This window comes from Salvelinus alpinus, chromosome 14 (assembly GCF_045679555.1).
Source record: "Salvelinus alpinus chromosome 14, SLU_Salpinus.1, whole genome shotgun sequence".
Taxonomy (NCBI): Eukaryota; Metazoa; Chordata; class Actinopteri; order Salmoniformes; family Salmonidae; genus Salvelinus; species Salvelinus alpinus.
This window is the reverse complement of record NC_092099.1, coordinates 42,419,229-42,438,124: the sequence shown is the minus strand read 5'-3', so window position 1 is coordinate 42,438,124 and position 18,896 is coordinate 42,419,229. Positions and strand designations below refer to the sequence as shown.

General features: G+C 45.6%; 1 protein-coding gene across 1 annotated transcript; it reads right to left on the bottom strand.

The window, feature by feature from the left end:
• Positions 1 to 10,527: 10,527 nt before the first annotated feature.
• On the bottom strand, positions 10,528 to 18,570 carry LOC139538250 (involucrin-like). Its single transcript, XM_071340100.1, has 3 exons — positions 18,553 to 18,570; positions 11,659 to 12,087; positions 10,528 to 11,589 (listed from the first exon to the last, which is right to left on the bottom strand). The coding sequence occupies exons 1-3, from the start codon at positions 18,568 to 18,570 to the stop codon at positions 10,528 to 10,530; spliced, it is 1,509 nt and encodes a 502-aa protein (XP_071196201.1).
• Between the last annotated feature and the right edge of the window lie 326 nt (positions 18,571 to 18,896).

The window sequence follows — 18,896 nt, the reverse complement described above, 5'->3', positions numbered from 1 at the left end:
TACCCCCTGATTGTCTGCTGAGCCTGTAACTAAAAACAGCTCTCTCTCTCTACCCCCTCTCTGTCTCCTGAGCCTGTAACTACACCTCTCTCTACCTCCTCTCTGTCTCCTGAGCCTGTAACTACACCTCTCTCTACCTCCTCTCTGTCTCCTGAGCCCGTAACTACACCTCTCTCTACCTCCTCTCTGTCTCCTGAGCCTGTAACTAAAACACCTCTCTCTACCTCCTCTCTGTCTCCTGAGCCTGTAACTAAAACACCTCTCTCTACCTCCTCTCTGTCTCCTGAGCCTGTAACTACACCTCTCTCTACCTCCTCTCTGTCTCCTGAGCCTGTAACTAAAACACCTCTCTCTACCTCCTCTCTGTCTCCTGAGCCTGTAACTACACCTCTCTCTACCTCCTCTCTGTCTCATGAGCCTGTAACTAAAACAGCTCTCTCTACCTCCTCTCTGTCTCCTGAGCCTGTAACTAAAACATCTCTCTCTACCTCCTCTCTGTCTCCTGAGCCTGTAACTACACCTCTCTCTACCTCCTCTCTGTCTCCTGAGCCTGTAACTACACCTCTCTCTACCTCCTCTCTGTCTCCTGAGCCTGTAACTACACCTCTCTCTACCTCCTCTCTGTCTCATGAGCCTGTAACTAAAACAGCTCTCTCTACCTCCTCTCTGTCTCCTGAGCCTGTAACTACACCTCTCTCTACCTCCTCTCTGTCTCCTGAGCCTGTAACTAAAACACCTCTCTCTACCTCCTCTCTGTCTCCTGAGCCTGTAACTACACCTCTCTCTACCTCCTCTCTGTCTCCTGAGCCTGTAACTAAAACAGCTCTCTCTACCTCCTCTCTGTCTCCTGAGCCTGTAACTACCACTCTCTCTACCTCCTCTCTGTCTCCTGAGCCTGTAACTACACCTCTCTCTACCTCCTCTCTGTCTCCTGAGCCTGTAACTAAAACACCTCTCTCTACCTCCTCTCTGTCTCCTGAGCCTGTAACTACATCTCTCTCTACCTCCTCTCTGTCTCCTGAGCCTGTAACTACACCTCTCTCTACCTCCTTTCTGTCTCCTGAGACTGTAACTACATCTCTCTCTACCTCCTCTCTGTCTCCTGAGCCTGTAACTACACCTCTCTCTACCTCCTCTCTGTCTCCTGGGCCTGTAACTACATCTCTCTCTACCTCCTCCAACAAAATATACTCACAACCTTCACTGACAGAAACCTAAAAACTCAACCAGGGTACAGTTATAGACTCTTAACCAGGGTACAGTTATAGACCTTAACCAGGGTACAGTTATAGACCTTAACCAGGGTACAGTTATAGACCTTAACCAGGGTACAGTTATAGACCTTAACCAGGGTACAGTTATAGACCTTAACCAGGGTACAGTTATAGACCTTAACCAGGGTACAGTTATAGACCTTAACCAGGGTACAGTTATAGACCTTAACCAGGGTACAGTTATAGACCTTAACCAGGGTACAGTTATAGACCTTAACCAGGGTCTGGTACAGTCATAGATCCTTTGCAAAGTCTGGTTCAGTCATAGAGACACAGTCATGTGGAATTTCCCCCCTAACGTAGACATGGTGTTTGAGGTAGGACGATGTCTTGTTAAAAATAAGATCACTGGTGAAACATAAAAGGTTTTTTTCTCACTTAAATGATCTTAAAGTAGATATCGCCTTTCTTCACGAGACACATCTCGTTTAATGCTGCTAACCCTGGGGTAGAGACCTGATCAGTCAGCTAGTTAATGATGCTAACCCTGGGGTAGAGACCTGATCAGTCAGCTAGTTAATGATGCTAACCCTGGGGTAGAGACCTGATCAGTCAGCTAGTTAATGATGCTAACCCTGGTGCAGAGGCCTGATCAGTCAGCTAGTTAATGATGCTAACCCTGGGGTAGAGACCTGATCAGTCAGCTAGTTAATGATGCTAACCCTGGTGCAGAGGCCTGATCAGTCAGCTAGTTAATGATGCTAACCCTGGGGCAGATCCTGATCAGTCAGCTAGTTAATGATGCTAACCCTGGGGCAGATCCTGATCAGTCAGCTAGTTAATGATGCTAACCCTGGGCAGATCCTGATCAGTCAGCTAGTTAATGATGCTAACCCTGGGCAGATCCTGATCAGTCAGGTAGTTAATGATGCTAACCCTGGTGCAGAGGCCTGATCAGTCAGCTAGTTAATGATGATCAGTCAGCTAGTTAATGATGCTAACCCTGGGGCAGATCCTGATCAGTCAGCTAGTTAATGATGCTAACCCTGGGCAGATCCTGATCAGTCAGCTAGTTAATGATGCTAACCCTGGGCAGATCCTGATCAGTCAGGTAGTTAATGATGCTAACCCTGGTGCAGAGGCCTGATCAGTCAGCTAGTTAATGATGATCAGTCAGCTAGTTAATGATGCTAACCCTGGTGCAGAGGCCTGATCAGTCAGGTAGTTAATGATGCTTAGCCAGCTCTTAGGACAACCTACAGTGGACCATCACAGCCTCGGCAGGGGATCATCACGAAGCTGCATTCTATCTGGTTCTATAAATGCGGTAAAGGAGTCATTGGAACGCAGACGTCGGCGCACATTCAACACATCTGATCTAACAAAGTGGATATTTGTCAAATACGTCATCGTTGATGTATTGTACCTGGCCCACAACGTGGCAGTGGTGGGAAAAGTACTCAATTGTCATAGTTGAGTAAAAGTAAAGATACCTTTAATAGAAAATGACTAAAGTAAAAGAGAAAGTCACCTGGTAAAATATTGCTTGAGTAAAAGTATAAAAATATTTGTTTAAAAAAATATATATTTAAGTATCAAAAGAAAATGTAATTTCAAATAAAGTAACGAAGTAAAAGTGTAAATCATTTCAAATTGCTTATATTTAAGCAAACCAAACGGAACACTTGTCTTCTTTGTTGTTTATGTACGGATGACCAGGAGCACACTCCACTCTGTCTCCTGAGCCTGTAACTACACCTCTCTCTACCCCCTCTCTGTCTCCTGAGCCTGTAACTACACCTCTCTCTACCCCCTGAGCCTGTAACTACACCTCTCTCTACCCCCTCTCTGTCTCCTGAGCCTGTAACTACACCTCTCTCTACCCCCTGTCTCTACCTCCTGAGCCTGTAACTACACCTCTCTCTACCCCCTGAGCCTGTAACTACACCTCTCTCTACCCCCTGTCTGTCTCTTGAGCCTGTAACTACACCTCTCTCTACCTCCTCTCTGTCTCCTGAGCCTGTAACTACACCTCTCTCTACCTCCTCTCTGTCTCCTGAGCCTGTAACTACACCTCTCTCTACCTCCTCTCTGTCTGCTGAACCTGTAACTACACCTCTCTCTACCTCCTCTCTGTCTGCTGAACCTGTAACTACACCTCTCTCTACCTCCTCTCTGTCTGCTGAGCCTGTAACTACACCTCTCTCTACCCCCTCTCTGTCTCCTGAGCCTGTAACTACACCTCTCTCTACCCCCTGTCTCTACCTCCTGAGCCTGTAACTACACCTCTCTCTACCCCCTGAGCCTGTAACTACACCTCTCTCTACCCCCTGATTGTCTGCTGAGCCTGTAACTACACCTCTCTCTACCCCCTGTCTGTCTCTTGAGCCTGTAACTACACCTCTCTCTACCTCCTCTCTGTCTCCTGAGCCTGTAACTACACCTCTCTCTACCTCCTCTCTGTCTCCTGAGCCTGTAACTACACCTCTCTCTACCTCCTCTCTGTCTGCTGAACCTGTAACTACACCTCTCTCTACCTCCTCTCTGTCTGCTGAACCTGTAACTACACCTCTCTCTACCTCCTCTCTGTCTCCTGAGCCTGTAACTACACCTCTCTCTACCTCCTCTCTGTCTGCTGAACCTGTAACTACACCTCTCTCTACCTCCTCTCTGTCTCCTGAGCCTGTAACTACATCTCTCTCTACCTCCTCTCTGTCTCCTGAACCTGTAACTACACCTCTCTCTACCCCCTGATTGTCTGCTGAGCCTGTAACTACACCTCTCTCTACCTCCTCTCTGTCTCCTGAGCCTGTAACTACACCTCTCTCTACCTCCTCTCTGTCCCCTGAGCCTGTAACTACACCTCTCTCTACCCCCTGTCTGTCTCTTGAGCCTGTAACTACACCTCTCTCTACCCCCTGATTGTCTGCTGAGCCTGTAACTACACCTCTCTCTACCTCCTCTCTGTCTCCTGAGCCTGTAACTACACCTCTCTCTACCCCCTGTCTGTCTCTTGAGCCTGTAACTACACCTCTCTCTACCCCCTGATTGTCTGCTGAGCCTGTAACTACACCTCTCTCTACCTCCTCTCTGTCTCCTGAGCCTGTAACTACACCTCTCTCTACCCCCTGTCTGTCTCTTGAGCCTGTAACTACACCTCTCTCTACCCCCTGATTGTCTGCTGAGCCTGTAACTACACCTCTCTCTACCCCCTGAGCCTGTAACTACACCTCTCTCTACCTCCTGATTGTCTGCTGAGCCTGTAACTACACCTCTCTCTACCTCCTCTCTGTCTCCTGAGCCTGTAACTACACCTCTCTCTACCTCCTCTCTGTCTCCTGAGCCTGTAACTACACCTCTCTCTACCCCCTGATTGTCTGCTGAGCCTGTAACTACACCTCTCTCTACCCCCTGATTGTCTGCTGAGCCTGTAACTAAAAACAGCTCTCTCTCTCTACCCCCTGATTGTCTGCTGAGCCTGTAACTAAAAACAGCTCTCTCTCTCTACCCCCTGATTGTCTGCTGAGCCTGTAACTAAAAACAGCTCTCTCTCTCTACCCCCTCTCTGTCTCCTGAGCCTGTAACTACACCTCTCTCTACCTCCTCTCTGTCTCCTGAGCCTGTAACTACACCTCTCTCTACCTCCTCTCTGTCTCCTGAGCCTGTAACTACACCTCTCTCTACCTCCTCTCTGTCTCCTGAGCCTGTAACTAAAACACCTCTCTCTACCTCCTCTCTGTCTCCTGAGCCTGTAACTAAAACATCTCTCTCTACCTCCTCTCTGTCTCCTGAGCCTGTAACTACACCTCTCTCTACCTCCTCTCTGTCTCCTGAGCCTGTAACTAAAACACCTCTCTCTACCTCCTCTCTGTCTCCTGAGCCTGTAACTACACCTCTCTCTACCTCCTCTCTGTCTCATGAGCCTGTAACTAAAACAGCTCTCTCTACCTCCTCTCTGTCTCCTGAGCCTGTAACTAAAACATCTCTCTCTACCTCCTCTCTGTCTCCTGAGCCTGTAACTACACCTCTCTCTACCTCCTCTCTGTCTCCTGAGCCTGTAACTACACCTCTCTCTACCTCCTCTCTGTCTCCTGAGCCTGTAACTACACCTCTCTCTACCTCCTCTCTGTCTCATGAGCCTGTAACTAAAACAGCTCTCTCTACCTCCTCTCTGTCTCCTGAGCCTGTAACTACACCTCTCTCTACCTCCTCTCTGTCTCCTGAGCCTGTAACTAAAACAGCTCTCTCTACCTCCTCTCTGTCTCCTGAGCCTGTAACTACCACTCTCTCTACCTCCTCTCTGTCTCCTGAGCCTGTAACTACACCTCTCTCTACCTCCTCTCTGTCTCCTGAGCCTGTAACTAAAACACCTCTCTCTACCTCCTCTCTGTCTCCTGAGCCTGTAACTACATCTCTCTCTACCTCCTCTCTGTCTCCTGAGCCTGTAACTACACCTCTCTCTACCTCCTCTCTGTCTCCTGAGACTGTAACTACATCTCTCTCTACCTCCTCTCTGTCTCCTGAGCCTGTAACTACACCTCTCTCTACCTCCTCTCTGTCTCCTGGGCCTGTAACTACATCTCTCTCTACCTCCTCCAACAAAATATACTCACAACCTTCACTGACAGAAACCTAAAAACTCAACCAGGGTACAGTTATAGACTCTTAACCAGGGTACAGTTATAGACCTTAACCAGGGTACAGTTATAGACCTTAACCAGGGTACAGTTATAGACCTTAACCAGGGTACAGTTATAGACCTTAACCAGGGTACAGTTATAGACCTTAACCAGGGTACAGTTATAGACCTTAACCAGGGTACAGTTATAGACCTTAACCAGGGTACAGTTATAGACCTTAACCAGGGTCTGGTACAGTCATAGATCCTTTGCAAAGTCTGGTTCAGTCATAGAGACACAGTCATGTGGAATTTCCCCCCTAACGTAGACATGGTGTTTGAGGTAGGACGATGTCTTGTTAAAAATAAGATCACTGGTGAAACATAAAAGGTTTTTTTCTCACTTAAATGATCTTAAAGTAGATATCGCCTTTCTTCACGAGACACATCTCGTTTAATGCTGCTAACCCTGGGGTAGAGACCTGATCAGTCAGCTAGTTAATGATGCTAACCCTGGGGTAGAGACCTGATCAGTCAGCTAGTTAATGATGCTAACCCTGGGGTAGAGACCTGATCAGTCAGCTAGTTAATGATGCTAACCCTGGTGCAGAGGCCTGATCAGTCAGCTAGTTAATGATGCTAACCCTGGGGTAGAGACCTGATCAGTCAGCTAGTTAATGATGCTAACCCTGGTGCAGAGGCCTGATCAGTCAGCTAGTTAATGATGCTAACCCTGGGGCAGATCCTGATCAGTCAGCTAGTTAATGATGCTAACCCTGGGGCAGATCCTGATCAGTCAGCTAGTTAATGATGCTAACCCTGGGCAGATCCTGATCAGTCAGCTAGTTAATGATGCTAACCCTGGGCAGATCCTGATCAGTCAGGTAGTTAATGATGCTAACCCTGGTGCAGAGGCCTGATCAGTCAGCTAGTTAATGATGATCAGTCAGCTAGTTAATGATGCTAACCCTGGGGCAGATCCTGATCAGTCAGCTAGTTAATGATGCTAACCCTGGGCAGATCCTGATCAGTCAGCTAGTTAATGATGCTAACCCTGGGCAGATCCTGATCAGTCAGGTAGTTAATGATGCTAACCCTGGTGCAGAGGCCTGATCAGTCAGCTAGTTAATGATGATCAGTCAGCTAGTTAATGATGCTAACCCTGGTGCAGAGGCCTGATCAGTCAGGTAGTTAATGATGCTTAGCCAGCTCTTAGGACAACCTACAGTGGACCATCACAGCCTCGGCAGGGGATCATCACGAAGCTGCATTCTATCTGGTTCTATAAATGCGGTAAAGGAGTCATTGGAACGCAGACGTCGGCGCACATTCAACACATCTGATCTAACAAAGTGGATATTTGTCAAATACGTCATCGTTGATGTATTGTACCTGGCCCACAACGTGGCAGTGGTGGGAAAAGTACTCAATTGTCATAGTTGAGTAAAAGTAAAGATACCTTTAATAGAAAATGACTAAAGTAAAAGAGAAAGTCACCTGGTAAAATATTACTTGAGTAAAAGTATAAAAATATTTGTTTAAAAAAATATATATTTAAGTATCAAAAGAAAATGTAATTTCAAATAAAGTAACGAAGTAAAAGTGTAAATCATTTCAAATTGCTTATATTTAAGCAAACCAAACGGAACACTTGTCTTCTTTGTTGTTTATGTACGGATGACCAGGAGCACACTCCAACACTCAGACATTATTTTAAACTTGATAAATTAAGCTTTTTATGTTTAGTGAGTCCGCCAGATCAGAGGCAGTGGGGACGACCAGGGATGTTCTCTTGATAAGTGTGTGAATTGGATCATTTTCTTGTCCTGCTAAAGCTTTCAAAATGTAACGAGTACCTTTGGGGTGTCAGGATAAAGTTGTCAAAAATATAAATAGTACAGTAAAGTAGGAATACCTCCAAAAACTACTAAAAGTAGTACTTTAAAGTATTTTTAATAAAGTATTTTTAATAAAGCACTGCATTGTGGTTACTTTAGTCCGATTTTGATATATTTGGCTTTTTTCGCTGCATAACATGTAGAAGTTGTCTCTTTTCAGGTTTAGAAAAAGTGACTGCTAAACGCTAACTCCCATTCGTATAAGCTGGTTAGCATAGCTAGCATACAGAAATTGATGGTGTTAGTCAATGTCGTGTTCTTTAACTGCAATGCAGTTAATTGGTGACGATGACAGGAACATGTATTGGGATCAGCATCCATACAAGAATTATACTCCTATTTTTTCCCTCAACATAGTGTGAAATACACATTTAAACTAGATCCTAAATGTAGGCTAATTTTGCTGGGGGCCAATGAGGAGACTTGGGATCTTTTCCCCTGCGTGTTTCCATGGCAATTCCATTGTTTGAGATCGATTAACATCTTTACTGCATCTTTGTGCGTGTTCTTTTTAATCAAGAAGTAAAGTACTGCTTGTCTGTTCTTTTTAATCAAGAAGTAAAGTACTGCTTGTCTGTTCTTTTTAATCAAGAGGTAAAGTACTGCTTGTCTGTTCTTTTTAATCAAGAAGTAAAGTACTGCTTGTCTGTTCTTTTTAATCAAGAAGTAAAGTACTGCTTGTCTGTTGTTTTTAATCAAGAAGTAAAGTACTGCTTGTCTGTTCTTTTTAATCAAGAAGTAAAGTACTGCTTGTCTGTTCTTTTTAATCAAGAAGTAAAGTACTGCTTGTCTGTTCTTTTTAATCAAGAAGTAAAGTACTGCTTGTCTGTTCTTTTTAATCAAGAGGTAAAGTACTGCTTGTCTGTTCTTTTTAATCAAGAAGTAAAGTACTGCTTGTCTGTTCTTTTTAATCAAGAAGTAAAGTACTGCTTGTCTGTTCTTTTTAATCAAGAAGTAAAGTACTGCTTGTCTGTTCTTTTTAATCAAGAAGTAAAGTACTGCTTGTCTGTTCTTTTTAATCAAGAAGTAAAGTACTGCTTGTCTGTTCTTTTTAATCAAGAAGTAAAGTACTGCTTGTCTGTTCTTTTTAATCAAGAAGTAAAGTACTGCTTGTCTGTTGTTTTTAATCAAGAAGTAAAGTACTGCTTGTCTGTTCTTTTTAATCAAGAAGTAAAGTACTGCTTGTCTGTTCTTTTTAATCAAGAAGTAAAGTACTGCTTGTCTGTTCTTTTTAATCAAGAAGTAAAGTACTGCTTGTCTGTTCTTTTTAATCAAGAGGTAAAGTACTGCTTGTCTGTTCTTTTTAATCAAGAAGTAAAGTACTGCTTGTCTGTTCTTTTTAATCAAGAAGTAAAGTACTGCTTGTCTGTTCTTTTTAATCAAGAAGTAAAGTACTGCTTGTCTGTTCTTTTTAATCAAGAAGTAAAGTACTGCTTGTCTGTTCTTTTTAATCAAGAAGTAAAGTACTGCTTGTCTGTTCTTTTTAATCAAGAAGTAAAGTACTGCTTGTCTGTTCTTTTTAATCAAGAAGTAAAGTACTGCTTGTCTGTAGTTTTGAATCAAGAAGTAAAGTACTGCTTGTCTGTTCTTTTTAATCAAGAAGTAAAGTACTGCTTGTCTGTTCTTTTTAATCAAGAAGTAAAGTACTGCTTGTCTGTTCTTTTTAATCAAGAAGTAAAGTACTGCTTGTCTGTTCTTTTTAATCAAGAAGTAAAGTACTGCTTGTCTGTTCTTTTTAATCAAGAAGTAAAGTACTGCTTGTCTGTTCTTTTTAATCAAGAAGTAAAGTACTGCTTGTCTGTTCTTTTTAAATCAAGAAGTAAAGTACTGCTTGTCTGTTCTTTTTAATCAAGAAGTAAAGTACTGCTTGTCTGTTCTTTTTAATCAAGAAGTAAAGTACTGCTTGTCTGTTCTTTTTAATCAAGAAGTAAAGTACTGCTTGTCTGTTCTTTTTATCAAGAAGTAAAGTACTGCTTGTCTGTTGTTTTTAATCAAGAGGTAAAGTACTGCATGTCTGTTCTTTTTAATCAAGAGGTAAAGTACTGCATGTCTGTTGTTTTTAATCAAGAGGTAAAGTACTGCATGTCTGTAGTTTTTAATAAAGAGGTAAAGTACTGCATGTGTGTTGTTTTTAATCAAGAGGTAAAGTACTGCATGTATGTAGTTTTTAATCAAGAGGTAAAGTACTGCATGTGTGTTGTTTTTAATCAAGAGGTAAAGTACTGCATGTATGTAGTTTTTAATCAAGAGGTAAAGTACTGCATGTATGTTGTTTTTAATCAAGAAGTAAAGTACTGCATGTCTGTTGTTTTTAATCAAGTGGTAAAGTACTGCATGTGTGTTATTTTAAAAGATATGTTGCAACCTCGTGTTTCCCCATAAAAACAGATGACTTCCTATTATTCCAAGAAGGGTGACTCAGAAACGTTTACATACCGGTAGACCTAAAGCAAATTGACACAAGACCAGAAAATAACAAAACAGAGATCAAAATACACATCAACAAAAAACACGAACACACACTGGAAACCCCTGCTATTCTCATCATGACTGTGCTGCACACAATATGGTAGATCTGGTAGCATGACAATGACCCTAAAGCTGTTCCCCCAGCCCCCAGCCCTCAGCCCTCAGTCATCAGTCCTCAGCCTCCAGCTCTCAGCCGTCAGCCTCCACAGGCTGAGTCAGGCTGGTTTTGACTGGAAGTAATTAGACAGGGGCTAACAGAGGGGCTAACAGAGGGGCTAACTGACTGGAACTCACACTTTTCCAGATGGTGTGCACTACTGTACTTAGACTAGTCTTCAGACTGTTGGACCTGGCCTGGCTTGTCTTCAGACTGTTGGACCTGGCCTGGCTTGTCTTCAGACTGTTGGACCTGGCCTGGCTTGTCTTCAGACTGTTGGACCTGGCCTGGCTTGTCTTCAGACTGTTGGACCTGGCCTGGCTTGTCTTCAGACTGTTGGACCTGGCCTGGCTTGTCTTCAGACTGTTGGACCTGGCCTGGCTTGTCTTCAGTCTGTTGGACCTGGCCTGGCTTGTCTTCAGTCTGTTGGACCTGGCCTGGCTTGTCTTCAGTCTGTTGGACCTGGCCTGGCTTGTCTTCAGTCTGTTGGACCTGGCCTGGCTTGTCTTCAGTCTGTTGGACCTGGCCTGGCTTGTCTTCAGTCTGTTGGACCTGGCCTGGCTTGTCTTCAGTCTGTTGGACCTGGCCTGGCTTGTCTTCAGACTGTTGGACCTGGCCTGGCTTGTCTTCAGACTGTTGGACCTGGCCTGGCTTGTCTTCAGACTGTTGGACCTGGCCTGGCTTGTCTTCAGTCTGTTGGACCTGGCCTGGCTTGTCTTCAGTCTGTTGGACCTGGCCTGGCTTGTCTTCAGACTGTTGGACCTGGCCTGGCTTGTCTTCAGTCTGTTGGACCTGGCCTGGCTTGTCTTCAGTCTGTTGGACCTGGCCTGGCTTGTCTTCAGTCTGTTGGACCTGGCCTGGCTTGTCTTCAGACTGTTGGACCTGGCCTGGCTTGTCTTCGGTCTGTTGGACCTGGCCTGGCTTGTCTTCAGTCTGTTGGACCTGGCCTGGCTTGTCTTCAGACTGTTGGACCTGGCCTGGCTTGTCTTCAGACTGTTGGACCTGGCCTGGCTTGTCTTCAGACTGTTGGACCTGGCCTGGCTTGTCTTCAGTCTGTTGGACCTGGCCTGGCTTGTCTTCAGACTGTTGGACCTGGCCTGGCTTGTCTTCAGACTGTTGGACCTGGCCTGGCTTGTCTTCAGTCTGTTGGACCTGGCCTGGCTTGTCTTCAGTCTGTTGGACCTGGCCTGGCTTGTCTTCAGACTGTTGGACCTGGCCTGGCTTGTCTTCAGTCTGTTGGACCTGGCCTGGCTTGTCTTAGGTCTGTTGGACCTGGCCTGGCTTGTCTTCAGTCTGTTGGACCTGGCCTGGCTTGTCTTCAGTCTGTTGGACCTGGCCTGGCTTGTCTTCAGACTGTTGGACCTGGCCTGGCTTGTCTTCAGTCTGTTGGACCTGGCCTGGCTTGTCTTCAGTCTGTTGGACCTGGCCTGGCTTGTCTTCAGTCTGTTGGACCTGGCCTGGCTTGTCTTCAGTCTGTTGGACCTGGCCTGGCTTGTCTTCAGACTGTTGGACCTGGCCTGGCTTGTCTTCAGTCTGTTGGACCTGGCCTGGCTTGTCTTCAGACTGTTGGACCTGGCCTGGCTTGTCTTCAGACTGTTGGACCTGGCCTGGCTTGTCTTCAGTCTGTTGGACCTGGCCTGGCTTGTCTTCAGTCTGTTGGACCTGGCCTGGCTTGTCTTCAGTCTGTTGGACCTGGCCTGGCTTGTCTTCAGACTGTTGGACCTGGCCTGGCTTGTAAACCCATCATGTCTGTTGTGACCGAGTTTTGTTGTGACAGACAGACTGACAGGAAGGCAGGGGGCAGACAGACAGACAGACAGACAGACAGACAGACAGACAGACAGACAGACAGACAGACAGACAGACAGACAGACAGACAGACAGACAGACAGACAGACAGACAGACAGACAGACAGACAGACAGACAGACAGACAGACAGACAGACAGACAGTAGAAAAGGTCTTGAAGTGTTGGTTACCTAATAAAACAACCTTCATAAAGTATTCATACCTCTTGACTTATTCCACATTTTGTTGCTCTACAGCCTGAAATCAAAATTGATTACATTTTATTGAATTTTTGTATTAAATAGGGAAATATCTCATTTACATAAGTATTCACAGCCCTGAGTCAATACATGTTAGAATCACCTTTGGCAGTGATGACAGCTGTGAGTCTCTATGGACACGTCTCTAAGAGCTTTACACACCTGGATTGTACATATTTACACATTATTCTTTTTAAAAGTCTTCAAGCTCTGTCAAGTTGGTTGTTGATCATTGCTAGACAGCCATCTTCAAGTCTTGCCCATAAAGTTTCAAGACGATTTAAGTCAGAACTGTAACTAGGCCACATAGGAACATTCCATGTCATCTTGGTAAGCAACTCCAGTGTATTTTTGGCCTTGTGTTGTAGGTTATTGTCCTGCTGAAAGGTGAATTAATCTCCCAGTGTCTGGTGGAAAGCAGACTGAACCAGGTTTTCCTTTAAGATTTTGTCTATGCTTAGCTCTATTCCATAAATGTTTATCCTAAAAAACTCAATAGTCCTTGCCGGTGACAAGCATACCCATAACATGATGCAGCCACCACCATGCTTGAAAATATGAAGAGTGGTACTCAGTGATGTGTTGTGTTGGACTTGCCCCCAAACATAACGCTTTATATTCAGGACATAAGAAATAGCTGACTTGTGGATATTGTCTTTGATGAAGATGAAACCATAGGAGAGCTACGATCCAGATTGGGCGAATCATATCACCACCTAGTATTAGGTAGTGTGTCCATATTTGGTCATCGAGAAAATACATTTGTGAAGAATGAACTGTTATCCCAATTTGATGCATAAATGTTAGCCAAGATAACAGGTGTATTATACAGTCTTCCTACTACATTAATGAAATGGCCTGCTGAATCTGCCTCTACACTTGACCTTACGAACAATTTGTTTTAACTAAATACAATGGCTGCTCCTCTAGTTTTAGAATGAAAATTGGAATGATGTGATTGACCGATCCACCCTCCTTTTAACTAGCTGACTGATCAGACCTCTGCCCCAGGGTTAGCATCATTAACTAGCTGACTGATCAGGCCTCTGCCCCAGGGTTAGCATCATTAACTAGCTGACTGATCAGGCCTCTGCACCAGGGATAGCATCATTAACTAGCTGACTGATCAGGCCTCTGCCCCAGGGTTAGCATCATTAACTAGCTGACTGATCAGGCCTCTGCACCAGGGATAGCATCATTAACTAGCTGACTGATCAGGCCTCTGCACCAGGGTTAGCATCATTAACTAGCTGACTGATCAGGCCTCTGCTCCAGGGTTAGCATCATTAACTAGCTGACTGATCAGGATCTGCCCCAGGGTTAGCATCATTAACTAGCTGACTGATCAGACCTCTGCCCCAGGGTTAGCATCACTAATTAGCTGACTGCTCAGGCCTCTGCACCAGGGATAGCATCATTAACTAGCTGACTGATCATCATTAACTAGCTGACTGATCAGGCCTCTGCACCAGGGTTAGCATCATTAACTAGCTGACTGATCATCATTAACTAGCTGACTGATCATCATTAACTAGCTGACTGATCAGACCTCTGCCCCAGGGTTAGCATCACTAACTAGCTGACTGATCAGGCCTCTGCCCCAGGGATAGCATCATTAACTAGCTGACTGATCATCATTAACTAGCTGACTGATCATCATTAACTAGCTGACTGATCAGGACTCTGCCCCAGGGATAGCATCATTAACTAGCTGACTGATCAGGCCTCTGCCCCAGGGTTAGCATCATTAACTAGCTGACTGATCAGGCCTCTGCTCCAGGGTTAGCATCATTAACTAGCTGACTGATCAGGCCTCTGTCCCAGGTATAGCATCATTAACTAGCTGACTGATCAGGCCTCTGCCCCAGGGTTAGCATCATTAACTAGCTGACTGATCAGGCCTCTGCCCCAGGGTTAGCATCATTAACTAGCTGACTGATCAGGATCTGCCCCAGGGTTAGCATCATTAACTAGCTGACTGATCAGGATCTGCCCCAGGGTTAGCATCATTAACTAGCTGACTGATCAGGATCTGCCCCAGGGTTAGCATCATTAACTAGCTCACTGATCATCATTAACTAGCTGACTGATCATCATTAACTAGCTGACTGATCAGGCCTCTGCCCCAAAGTTAGCATCAGGAAGTGAATGTAGCACACAAGGCTAATGCTTTGGGGTCATTCCATAGCTTGATCTTTCTGGAGTAGGGTAACCGCCAAAGCCGAGAAACATCTGCCTCTACAGCCTCTTGCAGGGTGGGTGTGTTTTGTAATAGAGATACTATCTCCAGTGATTGTCCTCCTGTTCTGTTCCCTCTCATGTCATCAGGGGAGGAATGAGGTGGGGTCTTCCTATCACCCCATCAGGGGATCTACCCGCAGGACGGTCTGGCTCGGGAACATCTCTGTCTGAATCTCTGTCAGTCGTCTCCTCTCGCACCCATACCCCCAAACATCAAACCCAAGCCCCTCCACACCCCCAGGCCTACAGTCTGAGCCCCGAGAACCCCCTCCGGAGTAATGTTTTTGTGTTGTTCCCCCGTTCCCATAGACCCCAGAGAGTCACAGTCGTCAATGATAACAGCTTTGTTGGGCGTGTTGTTTTATAAAAAGAGAGATAAGATGAGATGAGATGCATCAGGGAATAATTGAATTGTCTTGCAGCTATTTTCTTTTACTGCAGATTCCTTTGAAAGCTAGGGGGGGAAAAACAAATAATCAGAAATCTGTAGGTTTCAAGCCATTCTGCCTACAGGCTGTGACGAGCCAAACCAAAGAACCATCCCGGAAGAAAAGAGTAGAGGTTTGTTTTGATTTGTCATGGAGTCCCTGGGAGAGCTGGTCTGCTCTTTGGCCTCAATGGCACCCTTTTCCCCTCTACTACTTAGGCAATAGGGCTCTGGTCGAAAGTAGGTGCACTATGTAGGGAATAGAGTGCCATTCAGGATGCAGAGAGAGTGGGAGAGAGAGCTTCCTCCACAGTCCCACTGCGACGTAACCTCTCTTCTCCTCTCTAACCATGGGCTTCCACCACAATGGAATGAAAACCTGCTCTCTCTCTCTCTCGCTCTCTCTCTCTCTCTCTCTCTCTCTCTCTCTCTCTCTCTCTCTCTCTCTCTCTCTCTCTCTCTCTCTCTCTCTCTCTCTCTCTCTCTCTCTCTCTCTCTCTCTCTCTCTCTCTCTCTCTCTCTCTCTCTCTCTCTCTCTCTCTCTCTCTCTCTCTCTCTCAATGACTCAACACTTTAAGGAAAGCTGCTCTCAGCTCCAGGCTGTCAACGACCTTGGAATTCTCTTCTGTTATGGTGTAACCATGGATACACTTTTCCTTTCCCTTAAGAACGTCCCTAGAAGTACTGCTACATAACGAGTTGGGAATTTGATGGTTTAGAGCTTTTCCTTTGAATACATAAATCTTTGCGGTAAACTTTATTTTTCTTACTCTGATGATTATGGAAGGAAAAAGGCAGTCCTTAGCTCATTGTTTTGGTCTTAAAACAATCCCTAGTTGGACTTCTGCACGCTCTGGTAACTAGCATTCTTAATTCATGACATCGGTAGAGGATGAGGATCTCCTCATGTCCCTCTCCTTTGCATCTCCGACATGGCACCCTATTCCCTATTTAGTGCACTACTTTTGACCAGGGCCCCCTATTTAGTGCACTGCTTTTGACCAGGGCCCCCTATTTAGTGCACTACTTTTGACCAGGGCCCCCTATTTAGTGCACTACTTTTGACCAGGGCCCCCTATGGTTTCTGTCTCTCGTTACTCTCCACATTGTCCTGTTCGTGCCTGGGAGGAGAATAGATGATAGTAATGTTGGTTTTGCTCCCTGATAGTTGACCCCTAACAGACAATTCCCAGAGAAGCACCATTATATGTGTGACCCCACCCTGACCACCCCCCTTCCTTCCACTCGGGTTCCCCTGGGGTAACAACACAGCTGCATTGTGGGTATCAGCGGAGACAAAAACCCAAAGGTTGTTCTGTTGACGTCTGTCTGTGCGTTGACTGACCCAGAGAGACGGCTAGGATGAGTTGGGAAACCCTAACTGAAAAATATAAGAAACGTGCTCAGTCAGAAACTCAGTGAAAGTTGATGGTATCATTAGTAGACATCTTATGGGAAGGCAGTTTGCTTTCAGAATACAGCTGTTTAGTCTAGTGATGAGGACTAGGATGAGTTTGTGTATCCTACATGTTTCTTTTATCAGGGGAAAATAATCGACTACAGACAGATAGTCTGTATCCTTTATTTAAACTAGGCAAGTCCGTTAAGAACAAATGCTTATTTACAATGACGGCCTAAACCCCGGGCCGAACCCGGACGACGCTGGGCCAATTGTGCGCCGCCCTACGGGACTCCCGATCACGGCCGGATGTGATACAGCCTGGATTCGAACCAAGCATTGACAATATATATAATAAACTACAGGCAGATAGTCTGCATTGAGATTATAAATGAGACGTTTGAAAAAGACATAATTGTGAAAGACACCCGATACGAAGCTGATCCTGAATAAACAGTTGTTCCCGGTATTGCTGCTCACAGTCATCTGCTAGTTTGTTGTTTGTCTGTTAACTTTCATCTGAAGATTGGAGTTTATTTTTTATTTTTAGCTAAACAACACATGGAAGGATAGAGTTGCCTAACATCGACAGTAACAAAGCTATGCTACAAGGATTGGCCAATATCAAAAGCCTCATCGCTCAGAAAAAACCTTTTACTTTTTCAGTTTGCGTCCTCCTTAACCCAAATTTATCTCTGCTCTTGGTAAAATCCATGAATTTATTTTGTGCTCATTTTCGAAGCTTCATATTTCTCCTGTAGAAAGACAGATGTGAAGGGCAGAGTAAGACTCCATAGACTATGTGGTGTTACGACACATAAATGTCTGTGTGAGAGTTCCCAGGCAGGTCGGGGTTTTTTCAGCGAGGGAGGGAGTTTCTGCTGATTGTGAGATACAGTTTCAGGTTGCAGGAGTTCAGGACGCTACGCAGCCTAGCACCATGAGTAATAGGGCTGATGGGGGTTCCAGCTGTACCTCACCCCTCCTCCCCTCTTCTCACCCGTCCTCCCCCTCTCCTCACCACTCCTCCCCTCACCTCACCCCTCCTCCCCTCTTCTCACCCGTCCTCCCCCTCTCCTCACCACTCCTCTCCTCTCCTCTCCTAACCTCACCTCACCTCTCCCCTACTCACACCCCTCCCCTCACCCCAACCCACCCCACCTCCCCTCTCCTCACCCCTCCTCCCCTCACTTCACCCTCTCCTCACCCCTCATCCTCTCTCCTCACTCTCTCCTCACCCCTCCTCCCTATCCCTCCTCACCATCTCCTCACCCCTCTACTCTTATCCTCACCCAATCCTCACCCCTCCTCCCCTCTCTTCACCCTCTCTTCACCCTCTCCTCACCCGTCCTCCTCTCTTCTCACTATCTCCTCACCCTTCCACTCTTCTCCTCACCCTATCCTCACCCCTTCTCCTCTCTCCTCACTCTCTCCTCTCCTCACCCCTCTCTATCCCTCCTCAACTATCTCCTCACCCCTCCACTCTTCTCCTCACCCTATCTTCCCCCCTCCTCCTCTCCTCACACCTCCTCCCCTCTCCTCACACCTCCTCCCCTCTCCTCACCCTTCCTCACTCCTCCTCATCTCTCCTCCTCCCACCTCCTCCCTGTTTCTTTTCATCTCCTTCAGGGGGATGAGGCCATGGTCTGAAGAGAGATATAGAGATTTACACGGAGCTCAGACTCCAAGTCCCCTTCACTTTCCATTCCTTTGCTAACACATCCTTTAGCACGTACTTTAGCCCCGGCCAAACAATAGACTGTATGCATAAGCAGACATAATACTCTTGGTTTGAGTCAGAAATAATCTGATTTATGTGAAATGTTATTCAAATTGAGCCCAGTATACAGATGTTATACTGTAAGTCATACGTAAATCAAAGAGACGACGTTTTGGCGCTGGATGTCTCCCCCTTTGTCCAGGACAGGATCTGGTATCACTTCAACACCACTCAAAATAATCCCACTTCCTGTGTTACTGTTAACTAAAACAGGAAGGAATATAGCTGAACCATCTCTCCACTGATGATAGGTTGATGCAATGATGCACGTTCAGAATCAGTGGTATTGTCTATGACTCACTTTCAGAACCAGTGGCATTGTCTATGACTCACGTTCAGGACCAGTGGTATTGTCTATGACTCACGTTCAGGACCAGTGGTATTGTCTATGACTCACGTTCAGAACCCGTGGTATTGTCTATGACTCACGTTCAGGACCAGTGGTATTGTCTATGACTCCTGTTCAGAACCAGTGGCATTGTCTATGACTCACGTTCAGAACCAGTGGTATTGTCTATGACTCACGTTCAGGACCAGTGGTATTGTCTATGACTCCTGTTCAGAACCAGTGGTATTGTCTATGACTCCTGTTCAGAACCAGTGGCATTGTCTATGACTCACGCTCAGAACCAGTGGTATTGTATA